This window comes from Diadema antillarum, unplaced genomic scaffold (genome assembly GCF_040938485.1).
Source record: "Diadema antillarum isolate AM-2024a unplaced genomic scaffold, OU_Dant_1.0 scf00000083, whole genome shotgun sequence".
NCBI lineage: Eukaryota > Metazoa > Echinodermata > Echinoidea > Diadematoida > Diadematidae > Diadema > Diadema antillarum.
The window spans coordinates 1,280,800-1,299,357 of record NW_027270972.1 but is presented as its reverse complement, the minus strand read 5'-3'; the positions used below and the strand labels follow the sequence as shown (position 1 = coordinate 1,299,357).

General features: G+C 35.6%; 1 protein-coding gene across 1 annotated transcript in view; it reads right to left on the bottom strand.

Annotated features, from left to right (window-relative positions):
- LOC139717816 (uncharacterized) overlaps positions 1-18,558 on the bottom strand; it is a 161,181-nt gene that overhangs the window by 50,191 nt on the left and 92,432 nt on the right. The window contains exons 6-7 of the mRNA XM_071629314.1: positions 14,413-14,436; positions 1,933-1,976 (exon numbers count right to left, since the gene is read on the bottom strand). Of these exons, the coding sequence (XP_071485415.1) occupies positions 1,933-1,976; positions 14,413-14,436 (68 nt within the window). The remainder of the gene's footprint in view (positions 1-1,932; positions 1,977-14,412; positions 14,437-18,558) is intronic.

Below are 18,558 nucleotides of genomic sequence, written 5' to 3'. Positions count from 1 at the left end.
GATTTGTTTACTCTTCCCAGACAAAGTCCATGGACAGTAACATAGCAAAGTGTCACAAACTCCACATTTTTCTCAACAATTCAGTACAGAGTATCACAAAGTTGGCAATGGCTGCTGGCTGTTACAAATCAGCCACAATTATTATGAAGATTTGATGTAACAGTTGGTAACCAATATCAAGTAATACACCTGAAACATTTTAATGTTACCATGACACTGATGCAGTATAACTGGAATATTAGATCTCCAATTTAAAGGGGACTGATGCAATAATAAAACAAATGTGACTTATTTCATTTCATTCAATCAAACATTCAGTTTTTTTTTTGTATATCTTAATTTCCAGAGCAATAAAACAGTCTTCTTTTTGGGGAAAAATATAAATAAAAAAGGAAACATTATTTTTGTGAGAGAAAATCTGACTTGACATCAACCACTGTCACAGCTAGAAATGCTGGATCATTTTGTCGTTACTCAAGGAATTATGCGTAATACCAGGACACCTGATGATGTAATGACAGATTCAATTCATTTCAATTCAAATGAAATTTTATTTCCAATAGTCACATCTTTCCAAGATGAGGTGAGGAGGACCAAATTAATGATACAAGTTTCATGTCTGTTTGATGTTGGAATGTTTCAATTTGAACTGATGAATGTAGATATTAGTCACTTTCAAGTATTCACTTCGAAAATGCACATATCTAGGTATTAGTACTGACTTTAATACTGTGTTCAAACCACACATTTTCATGAGTTTGAAACTTTCGTGAATTTTGAGGGGAGCCAAGATTCACGAAAGCAAAATGCCCATGAAAGTTTAACAAAAATCCCTGTATTACTAGTACATGAAAGATACTCATAATTGTTTTCATGCCGGCAATTAGCAAAAGTTTCATGCCATGAATGTTTCTAGTTTTACAGTACTTTGAATTGAAATTTCTGTGATGTCAGGCACATGTTGATAACTTAAAGGCACATGGTCCCGGTGGTTTAGTCAAATGCGTACGCGGGTGCACGGCGCAATTTTCCTATAGAGACCTATGCTATCGACTCCTCTTTAGCGGTTACGCTGTGGCCCACTTCCCCGAGTCTGAAGAAGTCCGATTCACTGTAGTCAGTGGTCCGATCACAGTTCGGCTCACGATTCGGCTGAGGGGGATGACAGCTTTAGCAAACTTCTTTTGTGATGTCATAATAAGAAGCACATATGCACGCACCCTGGCATTAATGCACACACCCTGGCATTACTACAGACTGCGCGATGTGCATAGAAGATAACAAAGGCAACGTTACTTAGCAACACCTACACACTTTATTCTTGATGACAGCTCAACTTCGGTAATCTTTGTATCAATGCTAACGGTGATCGGCAGTATCATCAACAGCGCCCTCTACACTATCGGGACTATGCACCTTTAACCCAATGAAAACTTGTCCCTAGAACACTCGGTCTGGTGTCTAAAAGATATTTGCGGTAAAGCACAGTCCACTCTTCCTCAATGGGTTAATACTGCAGGGATAATGTTCACATAAGGATATCTAATCCCTGGGCCTGTTAGGAGAAGTAAACAATTGAGAAGGAGACTGTTTCTTATCGACTCCAAAAATATGCATTTATGACGGATATGCCAAACCATAAATTTTCAGCAAAGCGTCAATCTGTGTTTCATCCTTCATGAAAAGTTTGTGAAGAAATTTATGTCATCTTGCAATGCTTGTGTTATATTTGCACATTGAAAATAAACCAAATGTTAAAGTTCTTCCGGAGAAAAGTTTAATGATGCTAACATCAAAAATTCAAAGGCAGGAAGATGTTTTAATTACTAGCAGGTAAACAATGCTTCCGTCTAATGTCCCCATTGGCATTATGATACATACAAAAAAGAAAAGAAAAAAAAAAAGAAACTCAAGTGATTAAAAAGAACTTACTTGTACATCATCTTCATCATCCGTGAAACAGTCAATGTCATCGTCTGAAAGAAACCACAAACAAACATAATGTGAAAGAGACATGTCCATTTGATTCAAGACCCAAAGCTGTGAAGTGCTTTTCTCCAGAGAAAACCAAAACCAGCCATGCTCACTTAATCCTGAACATATTCTGTTTGTCAATTAAAAAGAGAACTGGACATTAGCAGGTCTTTTCCCCTCTCATATGAGTTGTACTCTATGGAGAAAGAAAGAGGGCAGATTGTTCAACTCTTAGGAAAGACACATTGGTTCTTTTATGTATGACTACACGTACATATGCATACATGTGTATATGAAGAGTTTGTTCGCAAAAACCGATAAGTCCACTTTTGAAGTTTTTGAAGTACGGTATCTGTCATAAAGTGCAAAATAATACCTTTTAAATGATATATTGGTCACTATATACAAAGGTACATTTTTTGAAGTTATGGCCAAAAGAAGCAAAAATTTTCTTATTATTCTCTTTATTTTTCTTGACCTTTAATCACAAATATCTCCATTTGGCAAATATGAACTTATCGGTTTTTGCGAACAAACTCTTCATATGTAAATGAATATGTGTAATGCACTACAAAATCTTTGGGTTATTCAAAACCTATTTCTATCCATATGTGCTACTACCCCATTGTAATATGTTGATACAGTACTAAATATTTTGCTCCTTCTAAGTTGTCACTCACACTTGGGTGACATTTGCAAAATATCATCTTTTTGGCATGAACGCAGATATTTGGTATCTCATCAGAATCAGGTGCATGACTGCCAAAAGTGATCTATTTTGGAAACCAGTGGGCTATGATTTCTAACCTTTGCATCCATCCCATTGATATTCACCAAAACATCAAAGACATTCTGTAAAAGGGCATTTGCCATCAATTCATCTTGTCATCTACAGGTCTGTATCCAATAACATGAAAATAGTTGCTTCCATGTTCATTTCTACATGACATGAAATAACACAACTAATCACTTTGAAATTGATGAAGCTTTCAACCCTACAGGACTGCACCACATTATTTTGAATATTATACTGGTAGTTATGATGCTAATGTGTGATGCCAAGACCTGGTTAAATAGTACTCTTAAATGTGATGATTGACATCCATTTTCCAATGATATATCTCATTACGTTATATTGTTTTAGAATTACCTCAATCCCAGAATGAGTTAGCAATATTCTTATTCTGATCTAGCACACAAATGGCTTTCAAAAAATCTCATAGATGTAAGTTCTCACAACTAAGAGGCATACAGGAGCTATAAACTCTGAAGTGTTGTGTTTTGTCAACAAATAATAAGAATGTTTTTGATGATATGTTCAGCTCAATCTTTTTTAATGGAATTACTAAACAAACTGCTGGTCCATATGTAAAGCAAGAATATAAATATGTATCACACATATATAGTATGAACACAATGACCCATCAAGCTACATGTATATGTACAGCAAACTAGGAGCTTGAAGAAAAGAAAAATGAAAGCTTATGTGTAGAAGGAATACAGTATCAAAAAATAGCAATGACAATGACTTTCTTTTTGCTGTGTGGTTTACTGTCTACGCTTTTTGAACAGCAATGACAAAAAAAAACTCTTACAGCATTTTCACTTCATTTCCTGAAATTCAAAAAATAAAGTTAAATGAGTATTATTGACACCTTATATATATGCAAAAGACACTGTGACAAGACAAAAACATTAGAATAGCTCTAGAGAGAAGACATTTAACAAGGAAGGGGTAGACGAACCAGTTACCAAACATAAAGATGCGATATACACAAACAGGAATGATACCTGAAGATAGACATATGATAACACATAAATGCACTCACATGAGTATATTTGCGGTAGTGTGCACTTGAATATTGAAAGCAATTACTTCACTGTAGCAACCATTCACGACTCCTCCTGAGTCATGAAAATAGTGCATTTCATAACAGTTGACATCTACAGACTCGTATTATTCTTTTTATGACATGTTGCATTCACGACATCTGAGAAAAAAATGAAGAATATTGCACATATACCAAATCTTTAAAAACTGAAATAACACCATGTCAGTGTAAAGGGAACTGCACACCTTCAAAATACAAGGAAGTTAAGTGAGAAAACACAAGATCAGCATGTGTTATTGCTCTCTCATATGACCTCAGGCTGCTCAAGGTCCAAATTTCAGATATGACTTTATGCTATGACAGGAGTACATGCAACCATTTGTCCCGGCTTTTAAAGTCAGTGAGTGCCAGGGGTGAAAAAGACAGACCAGTGCACAGACATCCGCTGCTGCACAGACTTCTTATTGGAGTGCACATATGCTATAGATGGGAGTGGTTAAAACAGTGTTGAATGAAGCATGCACATGGAGATAAGCTGTGGAATGAAGCTGTGAGAAAATGACACAGAAATGTGCAGGATTAACATGCTGGAATGTCTGCCATTGATAATTCCTCGCAAAAACTGTATTTCCACAAAAAACTTCTGCTTGTGATAAGTCCCACCTCTTCAAGTGCAGCAAAAAAAAAAAAAACAAGTTTCTGTAACATGACATGTAAAGAAAATGTCGGCCAACTTGTGACCTACCAGGGGCACAATTTAATTGGTGGTTCCCTGTGTGTCTGTTTGTGTGTGTGTTCAAGCGTAATGATGATGATGATGATGATGATGATGATAATAATAATAATAATAATCATAATCATAATCATGACCATAATAATCATAATAATAATAAGATAATAATTATCATAACAATAATAATAATAATAATAATAATAATAATAATAATAATAATAATAATAATAATGATAATGATAATAATAATAATAATAATGTAATCATAATAATTCATATTCATATAGCTCATGATATATGTAATTATCATAAAGTCTCTATGCGCTTGATACAAAATATACAATCATGAATACCTGAACAGCATTTGACACTTAACTCTCTGTATCAGCCTTGTAACAGTAACACAGTGCTCCAAAATCAAGACATTATTCTCCTCAAGACAATATGAACAGGGAGGTGGGACCTCCCTGATATGAAGTAGAGAGATGAAATTGTCAAATATAACTCAGCATCAATAGTCTCACACCAGTTTAGTCCTGATCACAAGGTGATGATATATAAACCAGGGTAACCAGATACCTTGATAAATGCATTGATAACCAGTCTTCTACTTCCAAAAAACAACTTATAAGTGAATTTTTATCAGTGACAGTGGTCATAACAACATTAATGATGACCATATTTATGGCAATGTTGTAGAAAGAATGATAAGCAGGGGTTAAGTGTTTGAAATTTGTATCATTGAAGAAATATTGATAAAAAATGTTATTTTATAAGTCTTTGTAGTTAATGAGAGTTATCATAACTTTGACATAGATGAAAATTAATCATTTCATAACATGAATATTATACATGTATGATCACTAATATACCTACTATCTTCATCATTATATAACACTTGTCATATTCCATTTTCTAATATTATGCACATAACATACTTAATGTTGTTATTAGAACTGTTACTAAACTAAAAATAGTTTCTGAAAGACAAGCACATACAACTACAAACAAATGTGATAGAAAGACATCAACATACTACAACTTAATGAAAAAAAAAAGATTTCAATGATGCTGGTATGTTTATTCCAAAATCTTAGTGGAAATAAGAATTTGGTTATATGATCTTCAACTTCTCAGTATGAACTTACAGCAGGATATTGTACATTCTATGTTAAACAATCCTTTAATTTATCTGTTGATATAATTCTGGTAATATCTTGAAATTATTGTAAACTTACTTTACAGAAAGGCATTTACACTTCTACCACTAGTGCAGAGAAATAAACAACAAAGAGAAAACTACTTTATATACTTGTGTATCATGCAGAATCAAAAATATATTTTGAAGTCTCGGACCTGACCACTGGTGTACTGAGGAAACACTCCTAAATTATCTAAAAGATCAAATCTCACTAAGCTTATAAAAGTCTTCTCAGTGAATTATACATTTTCATCACTAAGTTCTAGTGAGAGGAACTTAGAGCTAGGTTTGATTGCATGAGATCAAGGTGGGTTAATCAAGTAGGGTGGAAGAAGCCTAGCGGATGGGACTGGATGCTCTTCCAAGGTCACAGGGAGGGAGAAAGTTGGACCAATGAAAAAGGAGGGAGAGTTACAAGCTACTGAAGTGAGGAGTTTTTTTTTTTTCTACAAGACATTCCCAACATGGAAATCTGATTTGTTGTACTTATGGTAATATGCACTTCAAAGGACTGAACATTATCATTCTTAGTAAAAGATATGCAGTAAAATTTAGAGTTGCTAACTCAATGACAAGATAAAATTTCTGCAGTAAAATCCTCCCCCCCCCCTCCACACTTATGGGTCAAGGTACTACCAAAAATAATGGTTTCAACAGAAGTCATGGAGGTTTGACAAAACTAATTCAAATGGTGACTGTTCTGTTATCACTACAACAAAATTCCTGCTAACAAGGAAGACATGTTTTTTTTTCCTATGAGGTGGTCTTGTAGGGATCAGTCAAGTGGAAAATACATTGTAGTTCCTTTTCTTATCTTTTTCCAACTTTGTTAAAGATTGGATTATGACAAACTACATTCAGAGAGGAACTCTTTAGTAAATTAGGTTTATGCCACATTTTATTTTGATATGAATTGATTCTATTTTATTTGACTTTATTTCTGCATTCCTTTTCCATACATGACTATGACACAAAGTCAATAGAACAAAATTATTGAGTGATATTTGAATTTGATGGTGAAAATACTTGGGAACAAGTAAATGGTCGACTTACATGTACAGCACTATTTCATGATAATACAAAATGAAGAGGACCTGGGGGGCGTTTCATCAACGAGTTCGTCGGAGTTTTCACCGACAAATTTGCTATCAGCCAATCAGACCAAGGATTTCATTAGCTTTTGACAGTTGTCAGTATAAATCCTTGCGTCTGATTGGCTGATAGCAAATTCGTCGGTGAAAACTCCGACGAACTCGTTGATGAAATGCCCCCCAGGTGTCATTTTATGCACATTCAAAGATATTAGATAACTTAAGATATTTTGTTTTTCAACTTAAATTAATTAAGCATAATTAGTTTTGAAGTGATATTTTGATAATGTCAACAATTCTTGAAATGAACAAAAGTGCCTTTTTGGACCACTCTTCACGAAGGCTGGTCCATAAAAAAAAAATTACCACTATAATGTGGAATTGGAAAATCTGTGAAATGTCTTATCTATGCAAAATACAACTAGAGCATTTCTGTAGTTAGGTACTGTTATCTTTTTATCACAAATTTTACTCTTCATTGTTACTGTTTGATATGTTTGAATAAAAATATGTCTTTCATCTGAGCTCTATTATGATCATATACCATTATATAATTATTTCAGTTGCAGATATATCAAACACCTCCGATAAAATTGCTAAATTACTAATCCTTAAATTGGCAGTACATTTACGATAATTAAAGTTAAAGTGTTTCCCTCTCAAATTTAGATTTTCAGGATTGTTCTGATTTGGTGCAGATTGAATTAATGCAACCAGTTACACCATTTTTTTTTCTCTCTCAAATATAAGATGTGCTGTAAAATTCGGGGTTGCCAATTTAATAATGGGAAGAAGATTAATTCTGCAGTTGAAATTCCCCCAGGAGTTTAGGGATTAGCAGAAATATGTACAATGTCAAATAAAAACTTTGCCTTTCACTGCACCCCAGATCCTCTGAGGGGCAGGCATGAAACAAAGTTTCAACTTCATCAAGTTTGGTATGATGTCACTAATTGCTGCCAGGGACAGTGACAATAATAATGTTTTCACATCTGGGCCAGATTAATCAGCGTGTGCATGGCCTCAATGTCCTAAAACATCTCAGTATGGTGTGATTTCTCCTGATTCAGTCACTTTAGGGACAGTGTTATTGTCATACTGATACTTGATCACTGACTTGGTATAATCAGTCATTCATATATACATATAGAACATTCACTGCAAAATTTGAGTATAGGTCAAAGCATTTTGCTACAGGCAGGACACAAATTACAGCCCTTTAAAAGTGGGCCATGCTGACCTGGTACAATAATGTGATCATATTCGGTGACTAAAAGCCTCTGGACATTTTTTTCTTTCCAAAATGTTATCAAGTAAACAATAATATCCACCATAGCAATCACTTCAATACTGTAAAGCAGGCATGCACCCGCAAGAGTGAAAAACACTTAAGCTGGCATTCTACAGTAAGCTCTCGAGAGAAGCACAGCATCTTCTGCATAAGTAACAAAGCCAGTGCTTTAAGTAAAATGGGGCAACTTCTTTGAATTTCATAGCAGAGTTAAGTCAGAAACTTAGCAATTGTTAAGAGAATGTGCAAAAAGGACTATAATTAGGATTATGAAGATTAAAGAGCAGAAGGGAGGGTGCTAACTTAAAGGCAATGTCATCAGCTCATGCTCATGCAGTTTGGTACAGCAGGAATTAGTCTTCCTTTTTAACCTTCTTAATGTTAGCATGTGGGTATCATTAACAAAATTTAGTGTTTTCCTTTTCACAGTTTGTTAAAGATAGTAGAGTTCTTCTGTCTGTGGAAGCTTGAAGCAACTGCAGAAAGTGTCATGGAACAGAGCCCTGGAAGAAGGCTATTGTCCCAAGACCTGCAGAAAATCTTACTTAACAAAAGTCTGGACAAAGGCAACTTGCCTCTTGCTATACCAGCAGCTGGCACCTTGTTACAGTGTAAAGAAGAAATAAAAAATAAAAATGACCTAGATTCTTATGTGTGGTGCTGCTGTCATCAGGAACAGTCAAAATTAGTACAGAATAACTGTGTGAGTAAGTTCTGAATCCTTTTTCGATGAAGTCGCATCTACCAAATAATCTTTGCGAGAACACGTCAAGTTTGCAAGCACTCCAAAAATATCATCCAACTGAAATTCTTTTTAAAAAAGAGAAAAAGATTACAATGTGCTGCTCTCTGCAAGCGGAAGCGTAGCAAGTGAGATCTTTAGAAAAGCTCTGTCTCACCTTCAAACTCATCAGTTTCATTGTCCTCTCCCTCTCCTACTTGAGAAGTTGCAAAATATTTGAGAAAGTCAACAAAAAAATCAAATGCTATTATGACAACTGTCATTAGCACCTTGCCACACACACACACACACACACACACAAACACACACACAGATGCAAATTCTACAGTTTGCTCAAGTTAATAGTCAAAGCAGTAGTTCATATATTATGTTATTGGTAATTCTACTTTCTTTATTAACGAGAGCCATTTGGCTGCTCCTATTCCTAATTTGTGGAGTGGAGTGACTTCGGGTACAGAAAGTGCAAATTTGCAGTCTGTATAGCACAACTATGATCTGTACGATAAATGCAAAGGAACAAGTGGGAGTTCTCTTTCCTTTTTCTTCTTTTTTTTTGTTAATGGCATATTTCATTCAATTATTAATTGGTAGGCAAATCATAATGGGATAACCTTGTATAGCAATGCATAATCATCCGTGATGATTTGTAATTTTAGGGAGATGGTACACATAATTACATCAATGCACATGCACATGGCAAACCCGGTGCTTAAGTGTGAGGACTGCGGTGTTTGTTTTAAAGGGATCGTATAGTTTTGGTTGAGACCTAATTTCAGGTTTCTAACATTTTTTTGGTGAGATAATGAGAAACCTCTTATGAAATATGAAAGAGCATGTAATTCTATGAGGAATTCTACGTTTATTTGATGAAAATTGGTTTTGAAATGGCCGAGATATCCAAAAAAGAGCGATTCTAATAAAGTGTGGGACCCACACTTTATTACGATCGCTTCGTTTTACTTTGTTTTTGGATGTTTCAGTCATTCCAAACCCGATTTTCATCTAATAAACTTTGAATTCCTCTTAAAATGGTATGCTCTGTACTATATCATACGTGTTTTCTTGGTATCTCGCAAAAAGTTGAAAGCCCAATTCTCATCTCCACCAATACTGTACTATCCCTTTAAAGTGTACCAATACCCTGGAAATCAAACTTGTAAACAGCTAGAATACACCTAACAAGTCATAATTCACCTGTGATAGCCCCCAAAGTATACACATTTCGATAAATCAGATCATATCTCTATAACAATTTGGCACTTGTGCTCCACGCGTTTAAGTTCTGCTCCATGAGGGCCGGTACTGATGGGTGCGCATTCTAGCTTTACGCGTACATTTTTACAAATTCACTCAAGATAACTGCATGGGCCAGAGGCAGCTGGTCATGCACATGCATTGCATATCGTTGGTTGAGAATGATAAAGGCGCTAAGTTGCCACTAAAGCCACTGTATTCAAGGCACCTGAAATGCCCTTATAATTCTCACCCAACAATATAACTATCGTTTGAGATGTATTTGGAAAAAAAAATATCGATTGCGCAATTACTGAATTGAAAAAATCAGGTAATCACCGAGTCTATTTCAAGTTGTTTTCGTTCTTGTATACCCTTTAAAACTTACATTTAACCCCCAATAAATAAAACTGGGAGTGACAAAAAATTCCAATATTTTGCAGAAGGCATGTCTCAAGCATATATTCTACAAATATAGCAAACATAATAACTTAGGGTATTGGTACATTTAAGCTCAGTCGAAGCAGAAATAGGATATCAACTACAAGCGCTCCACTGCAGGCATTAAGTACTGATACAAGTACAAACACATGTGCAAGCACAGTTTTCAAACGATAGAATGGTAGTGTACTTGGGAATGTTAGAGAAAACTTTATGATACTATTCTTCTAAATAACACAATAGAATTAACACATGTAACGAGCAATTTAGGTATAATTTTGTTTTTAGACTAAGCCAATTTTTCGACTTGTGCAAGGTCGACTAAGGCATGGTTGACTATTGTACATGTATATCATCATTTGTATGTACATGTATGATATGTCATTTGTTTCTTATGTGGTACTGTATTTCATTTAAAGACAAAGTCATGCAAAGGGACAATAAATATAAAATAAAATCATAACAAAGACAGCTTTCCCAGCAGGTTTTGTTTCTATTCATTACGTCTTGCACTTTTTACTCTTTCCAGCAACTTTACACATTCATATCACTTTGATGTTAATTATGTCTGCCATCTGTAGCAAATCAAAGCACTTTAACTTCGAGGAATCTATTGTCAGCTTTGCTGTTGTTGAAGGTTATGTACAAGCACCAAGATGAAAACTGATAATTAAAGGAAAGGACTATTCTTTCAGAAGTGATTGCAACTCAAGTAGGTTCCATGTCCGTATCTGAATAGACATGTGAATGGCCTCATTTTTTAATGACATCAAAACTTTGGCAACTATAAGTAACACTGTATTGTTATTTCAAAGCATAACCATTAGGGGAATTTCTGCTTGAAAAACATGATACCAGAACAACAGCAGAGTATCTATACCTCTATCAGTATTGAAGTTATGAAAGAGTCTAGAGAAGGCTTAAGACTATCTTTCAAAACTACTCTTCCTCTATTACATGTACATCATAAAAGGATTACAAACTTAAACTGGATAACTGCGAGATCTTGACATCAAGATAATTGCATGAGGAACAAACACTTACAACAGTCAATAGGACTAAAGATAACTGACATCCAATACAATTAATGATGAAAACAACACTAATGCTAAGATCACATGACATATGGTCCTGTGGCAGAAAACAAAGACACATTAGTTACTTATAATTGCTTTTGACAATTGTATTTTTGATCATGCTGCCGGTAGAGAGCGAAAGCACATTTGCTTTTTGAGGTGAGGTACACATCAATGTATTTGTTTTCATGACATGGCCATTCAGTATAGAGCTGAGCGAAGCCATTTAGTGAAATATTAGGAGGTACACGATAGACATAGTGGCAGTATTTGGGTGTTAGTTTCAGTGCAGGCTTCCAAGCCAGAAATGGTGAGCTTTTCTGAGTGGTGCAATGTTAGCAGTGAGAAAATTACTGTACTACTTTATCTGGCTGGTTTTTGTCAGACTTGCAGTTCAGGGTAATTTGTGGGGACATGTGGTACAAGAAGTGTACAAAACACTGCCTGTTAGTCATCTGATAGTTGCATCAGGACTAGTAGTAATTGTATCATTCTTTTTTGAGGTTGCTGTGATTTTCTAGTGATACATACCATACCAACATTTCTAATCATTTGGGGGCTTCCACTAACTTAAACAAATTATGATGATATCAAGATCTTCTGAAATCTGGTAAAATAGTCCAACCTCAAATAATCTCAAACAAAAATATTTCAAACACTTCTCTTACCCCCCCCCCCCCCCCCCCCCCGGGGGGGGGGGGGGGGGGGGGAGAAAAGAAAGTCTGTGTAAATAGTAACAGAAGAACTAGGATAACAACTATGACTAATAACTTAAAGGTGGTATATCCCATTCGCAACAAAATTTTGCATGGTTGAAGAATACTGGCTCCAAACATTGCATATGAAATCTTATAGTAATACACCTTACAGTTTTCTAAAAAGAAATGAAAAACTTACTCCATGTTATTTCAGAATTTGCTCCCTTTTGTACCAAGAATAACAGTTGGAATATTTTTTTTTAGGTCCAAATACATTCACCGAAGAATGATAGTATTGTTTGCCCTCCATCATAAAGAAGCTTCCAACTTTATTATTTTGAAGAAAGGCCTGAATTACCGACCTTCCAGGTTGCAAAAAAGGGACACATGAACTTTACGCAATAAGTGCAATTTCAAGTACTGCATTGAAATGTGCATGCTAACACTTAAAATTTACTTTCTACACAGAAAGAGAACATATTTCTCCTGCACAAAGACAAAAACCAAAACTGATGAATTAAACAATAAGTGCAAGTCCAAGTACAGCACTAAAGAGTGAATGACAGCACTTTGGATTCAATTTCTACATGAAATAGAATGCGATATTCCTCCACGACAAGTAAAATGATAATGCATTGTCAAGGCACACTGTCAAAGCATGTTTTGATGAAATGACTATATGCACTTTGTATCCAAAGGTTTTGGTCTCAGTTTGAACTCTTGAGGAGTGACCATAGCTGTATATGCAGTCTAAATGATTTTACTTTCGCAAGTATAATCACTACGTGCACAAAGACAAAATCAATGATATGAGAAGTGTTTGCTAATGATTTGATGTGCCATGTACGCATATCGATCAAATTTGGTTGTATCTTTTTTCTGCTGTGTTTATGTAGAGCTTGTGCTACATGCTGCAAAGAGATGTAGATGGTATTAATTCATTGATGGTATTTTATGGATTCAAAATGGATGAAAACTAGGCACTGAAAATTGGTACTTTCCATTTTTGCATTAATATTTCTTTCATACATTTGCACCTAAATTCCCTCTTTTGAAAACAAACATGCTACCAACACATACGTACAGTGCAGTGTGATTTCAAGCAGAGGGGAAACAGTGAAACATGTAGCAGCACTTCAAACACAAAGATTATGTGCACAAAGAAAACTTGTAAAGGTCGCCCACTGATAGACATAAATGTCAGGGCCTTGAATACCAAATTCACACATAGAAGGCAAAGATGGCCAGTGGGTATCTAGGACAGAAACTTTGTGCTGAAAATGATATAAGAAACCTTAAAAAGGGGAATTTCCATCCTGATATTATTTTGCTTTGTATGAAAACAGAACAATTAGTAAACAAGATCAGTGAAAATTTGGGGGAGAAAGCCATACACAGCCATAAGTAAAAGTTACAAAGTGTAAAAGTTCAGAGAGTAGAACAAATTTGCAACTCTGTATGGAATAGCTTTGAATTTAATTTAAAGTACACAATATTTTCCCATTTTTCTCCCATGATAAACTTTCTCTTGACCTGTTCTAGGTATGAAATAACAATAATATGTTTTAACATGTCCTCCTCAATGGATAAGTTCTGTCAGTGCTCAAATTTTTAGAAATATGAGAATTAGTGAAATCTGAGGGGGGAAAAAAACAGAGAGCTGTTCACCACCTAGATCACACAGTTGCAAAAATTTGTCTTAATCTCCAAAATCTTATAATTCGTATTTTTTTTTTTTTTTATAATTCATAACTTTTTTTATTTTGCAAGTCCAAGTTTTTCCCAAGATTTCACTGATTTACTCCCCTGATTTTTTGGTTGTCATTCACAGCAACATAATCCCAGGATGGACTTTCCCTCTCTAAGGGCATCAGGCCAACATAGAGGGTGCAAGAGAAATGTGGGTGTGGCAGGTTGACAGGCGATAGTGACAGATTGAGGATAGCAGCTTTTTGGATAGACAGAAAACTCGGAGGCAAGGGGGGTCATGTATAGGTGCATTGCAAGACAACAGTCAATGACAAGGTGAACTTTTGATTGATGGGAGTAAACACATTTAAATGAAGAAACGCTCAAAGAAGATATAAACTGTCTTCTCACCCTCTTCATTGTCTGCGGGATCTTCTTGCGTACATTACAAAGAAAACAAAAATGAAGGAGATGCAAATCAAATTGATAGTCAAACACAACTGAAATACATAGATTCGTATTTTAGATTCAGCAGTTTGCACAAAACATTACCATCGCACAGAGGAGAGCACACACGTTTGTCTTTACTATTAATTGCATCATCAAACTATACACGCTTTTGTGTTGATTGATGATTTACTTGCGGCAGCAATTTTATTTGTTGGCAATCAATTGGTAAATCCATGGCCATGGATTGCACACCAATATGTCACTGGTTCATTTGCTGGTTTTGGAGCTCCTCAGTTTTTTCCTCTGTTTTTGTGTGCCAGTCTTATTACCCTAATCCCTCCCCTAATAACCTTGACAGTGAACTTGGTGAAGGTGACAATTTCAGCTGCTACACATTTTATGAATAATGAAGGTCAACATAAGACCAGTTGCTTGTACAGTAGATTCTACCCATGTAGAAGAGTAACCAAACACTCACCTGGGAATTATCTGACGCAGTGACAGTATAAACTGGGGGTAGGCCTACCTGATCAACTGGTGTTTTCATGATATAGACCCAGCTAGTTTGTTTAAAGCCCTTCTATTCACCCTCCCACAAACCCTGTCCTTGTAAACCTTTGTTTTTCATTTGTCACACCCCCGCCTGCTCTTGGCGACATACGTGGCTGTCCACCCTCTGGCTAACAGGAAGGGTCAAGTAATGAGCATCACCGTATTTCCCCTTCATCAGTAGCTCGTTTCCACAGTGATTGATATCAAATTAGACAGGCCACTTCGTAACACATGTTCCGCAGAAAAGTTCCTACGTGTGTCTTCTGTTTGAACTCTGAGTGCTTGTCCAGGACCGATTGCGTCACCCATTTCTCATGAAACACCTTACAATATCTTTTTTCTTTCAGGAGACGATAGGGCCCTGGGAAACTGAAAGGGGCTGTGATGGTACATCAAGTGTCAAGACTTCGCCCGAACTTGGCGCTAATACTTTCTGGAGGACCTCCAGTGCAAATCCGAAACGTTTCAATCAAAGCAAGGCTCATAAAATGGTTAGAGCAAGCAATGTAACTCTGCCCAATCTATATTCCAGGAGTGAAGGTCCAAAAAATGGCTCTAATTTGCCCCATATAATGTCCACAAACCTACCACAGACACGGCACAGTGAGGCCTGCCATCAAACAGCATAAACATAATGCCACTTTCACATAGACCCGAAATTAAAACTTTTTTTTTTTAATTTTGCATTTTGCTATATAGATGCAATGCAAAATCTGATCATTTTTGTGCATGAGATAAGAAATCATTGATTATTGAAATTTACATCGTGATGCAAAAATCAGTCTTATGTGATTTACAAATATATATATATATATATATATATATATACATTTTGTATCATGATAATTTCCTTGCGTAGAGTGTGTGAATGGCATGGGGAGATTTCATCAAAATCCAATAATGCAACTCGCCACAGTAGGTTTGCTCACTTGGATGCCAAAGGTCACATTCTGGTCACTGTCGATTTTTTCTTTTTTTTAAACTCTAATTTGCCCTGCAAAGCATGCATATTGAACAGTAGCAAATAAAATCACTTTTAGCATCACAATGCAGAAATCATTCAATCATGTGTGTGAATGCAGCTACTGTTTTGAGAAAATCAAAGGATTCAAATACTACAGTACATATCAATTTTAAGCACTATGGCAACACAGCCCTAGACCTTAGAATTGACAAAGGAATTTCAAATATCGAATTTCCGATATTTGAAAAAATCTGATATTCTTCATGTTCAGCCAAATCAACTGCAAATCCTCGTACAGTTTCATGGCTTTAACAAACATTATCACTGTATTGAGATAACGGGTTAAACTGACTATCATAACAATGTGCTCAATTATTTCGGCACTCTCCTATCATTCAGTGGTTATATCAGTCACCTTCTGTTTTCTTGTCAAAATTAGAATTATATCCACTTTGATACATTTTGTCGAGACCGCCAAGATGTAGGAGGAAAAGCAGACATAAAAACTTGTTGAAATTGCCATAATTTCCTTTTCATTTATCTTTATAGACAGCGCCCTCCCTTGACAGGCTGTTGCGATTGACAGACAAACTTTCGAGTCCCTCACACCACTTGACATGTGACTCGTTTGAAGACGACTCTTTCGATGCAGCTCCCCTTGTGTTTGCAAACACACCATCACTCACGTGCCTTTTCCTCCTTCACGCACTCTTACAGCAGTTCTTGCCTCCCGGCCATAATTGAATTTGCAGATACCAAACAGTGGCCTGTCAAATTCAATCAGTTGTCAAAATGGAGGAAATTCTGGGCTCTTTGGTGCCAATCTGTTAGGTGTGCGCTTTCACATGGTTTCATTCATGCCATGCATCATCAGATGTTAACGGCACTGAAGGTCTCTTTAAAGCTTTCATAGGATGCTGGATCACTTATCAGCTTGAATTGAAAATTAAACACTTTGCTTGACTGACTGATATGCTTTGATTTTGATATGGAAATCACAATACCAACATTCAAATCATAGCCCAAATATACCTGAATCCGGATGAAAAAAATATTGGAGAATACTTTCACTGCCTTTTATCAAAACTGTTCAAAAAGCTTGACATCAGAAATGGCAAGAAGTTGGGTTCTGCAGTTAAAGGGACTGTACAGTACTGGTTGAGGTGGGGATTCATGTTTTGAACATTCCTAAGTGAGATAATGACAAACCTCTCATGAAATATGAAAGACCATATAGTTTTAAGAAGAATTCATCATTTATTTGATGAAAATTGGTTTTCAAATGGCTGAGATATCCAAAAGAGTGATAATAATAAAAGGCGACAGGCCACGCCTTTTATTAGGATCTCTTTGTTTCACCTTGTTTTTGGTTATCTCAGCCATTTCAAAACCGATTTTCATCAAATAAACTTTTGATACCCCTTAGAATTGCATGCTCTTTGACATCTCATAGAGTGGTGTCTGAATATCTCGCAAAATGTTAAAAGCTAAATCCTCACCTCAACCACAGCTGTACACACCCTTTAAGTGTATGGATGGGTCAAAGAATGTGTTGTGTGTCTATATTCTTGACCTTTTAGAAAACAAACATAGATATTATGTACAAACTGTAATGTCAGCTCAAGCCTGTCTATTGACCAGGCAAACACATCATAAGAATGAATGAATGAAAAAAAGACAGGAACATGCAGAAATGAATATGAAACCAGACATTAGTCCTTGATTTTTTATTATATTTGTTTGTTTGTTTGTCTCTGCTAAAAAATGTTCCATTTGATTCTGTGATGCCATTCACTACAAGTCCTCCTTTTTTTTTTCAAAAACAAAACAACCAACACACTTGTGCTACAAGACGCCATATTGAAAATTAATTGATTGATTCTTTTATTCCAGTGGGTATTAACATATTTTATGTACATTATTGATAGCATTGTATATTGTATAATGTGGTGCTTGGAAGACTTAAAAATATTTTCCAAGATGAGCAAAATTAACACATAAAGAGATAAAGAGATTATCATGACTGGAGTTTTGACCAATGATCTTTCTGCCCATTACATCTTTTTTATCCTGATAAAAACAAAGTGTTTGGTTAGCATGCAATATATCAGTCATGAACTGAGAAGCAGGCAGCATAGTAGAAATAACATCCATCATATTTTGAAAAAACAAACAAAAAACAAAAAAGGACATGTTCATGTAACTGTAAACCATTCTGAGTAGAATCCCAGGGTCTATTTACAGTTTCACTTCAATTAAAGCATTGTCCGACCTGCCTCTTTTAAATGTGATAGAAGTATTAATATTCCAAAGAGCTTTACTCAGAAGAACAAGCAGGAAGAATCCCAGTGCAATGTGTCTGACACACTAAAACAGATCTATAGGCAAAATTTGTAAGAAGACACAACAGAGTCACGTAATTCACTTCCATCCTTCTATCTTCACAAAATTTTGTGGGAATATATCTGAGGCTTCCTTGAGAATTGTTTATACATTTCAGGGAACACATTTTGATAGTACTGCACTGTAACAACACACAGAAAGCACATCCAAGTGTACAGTTACCAATGTCCTAACAAGGATAATTCTTA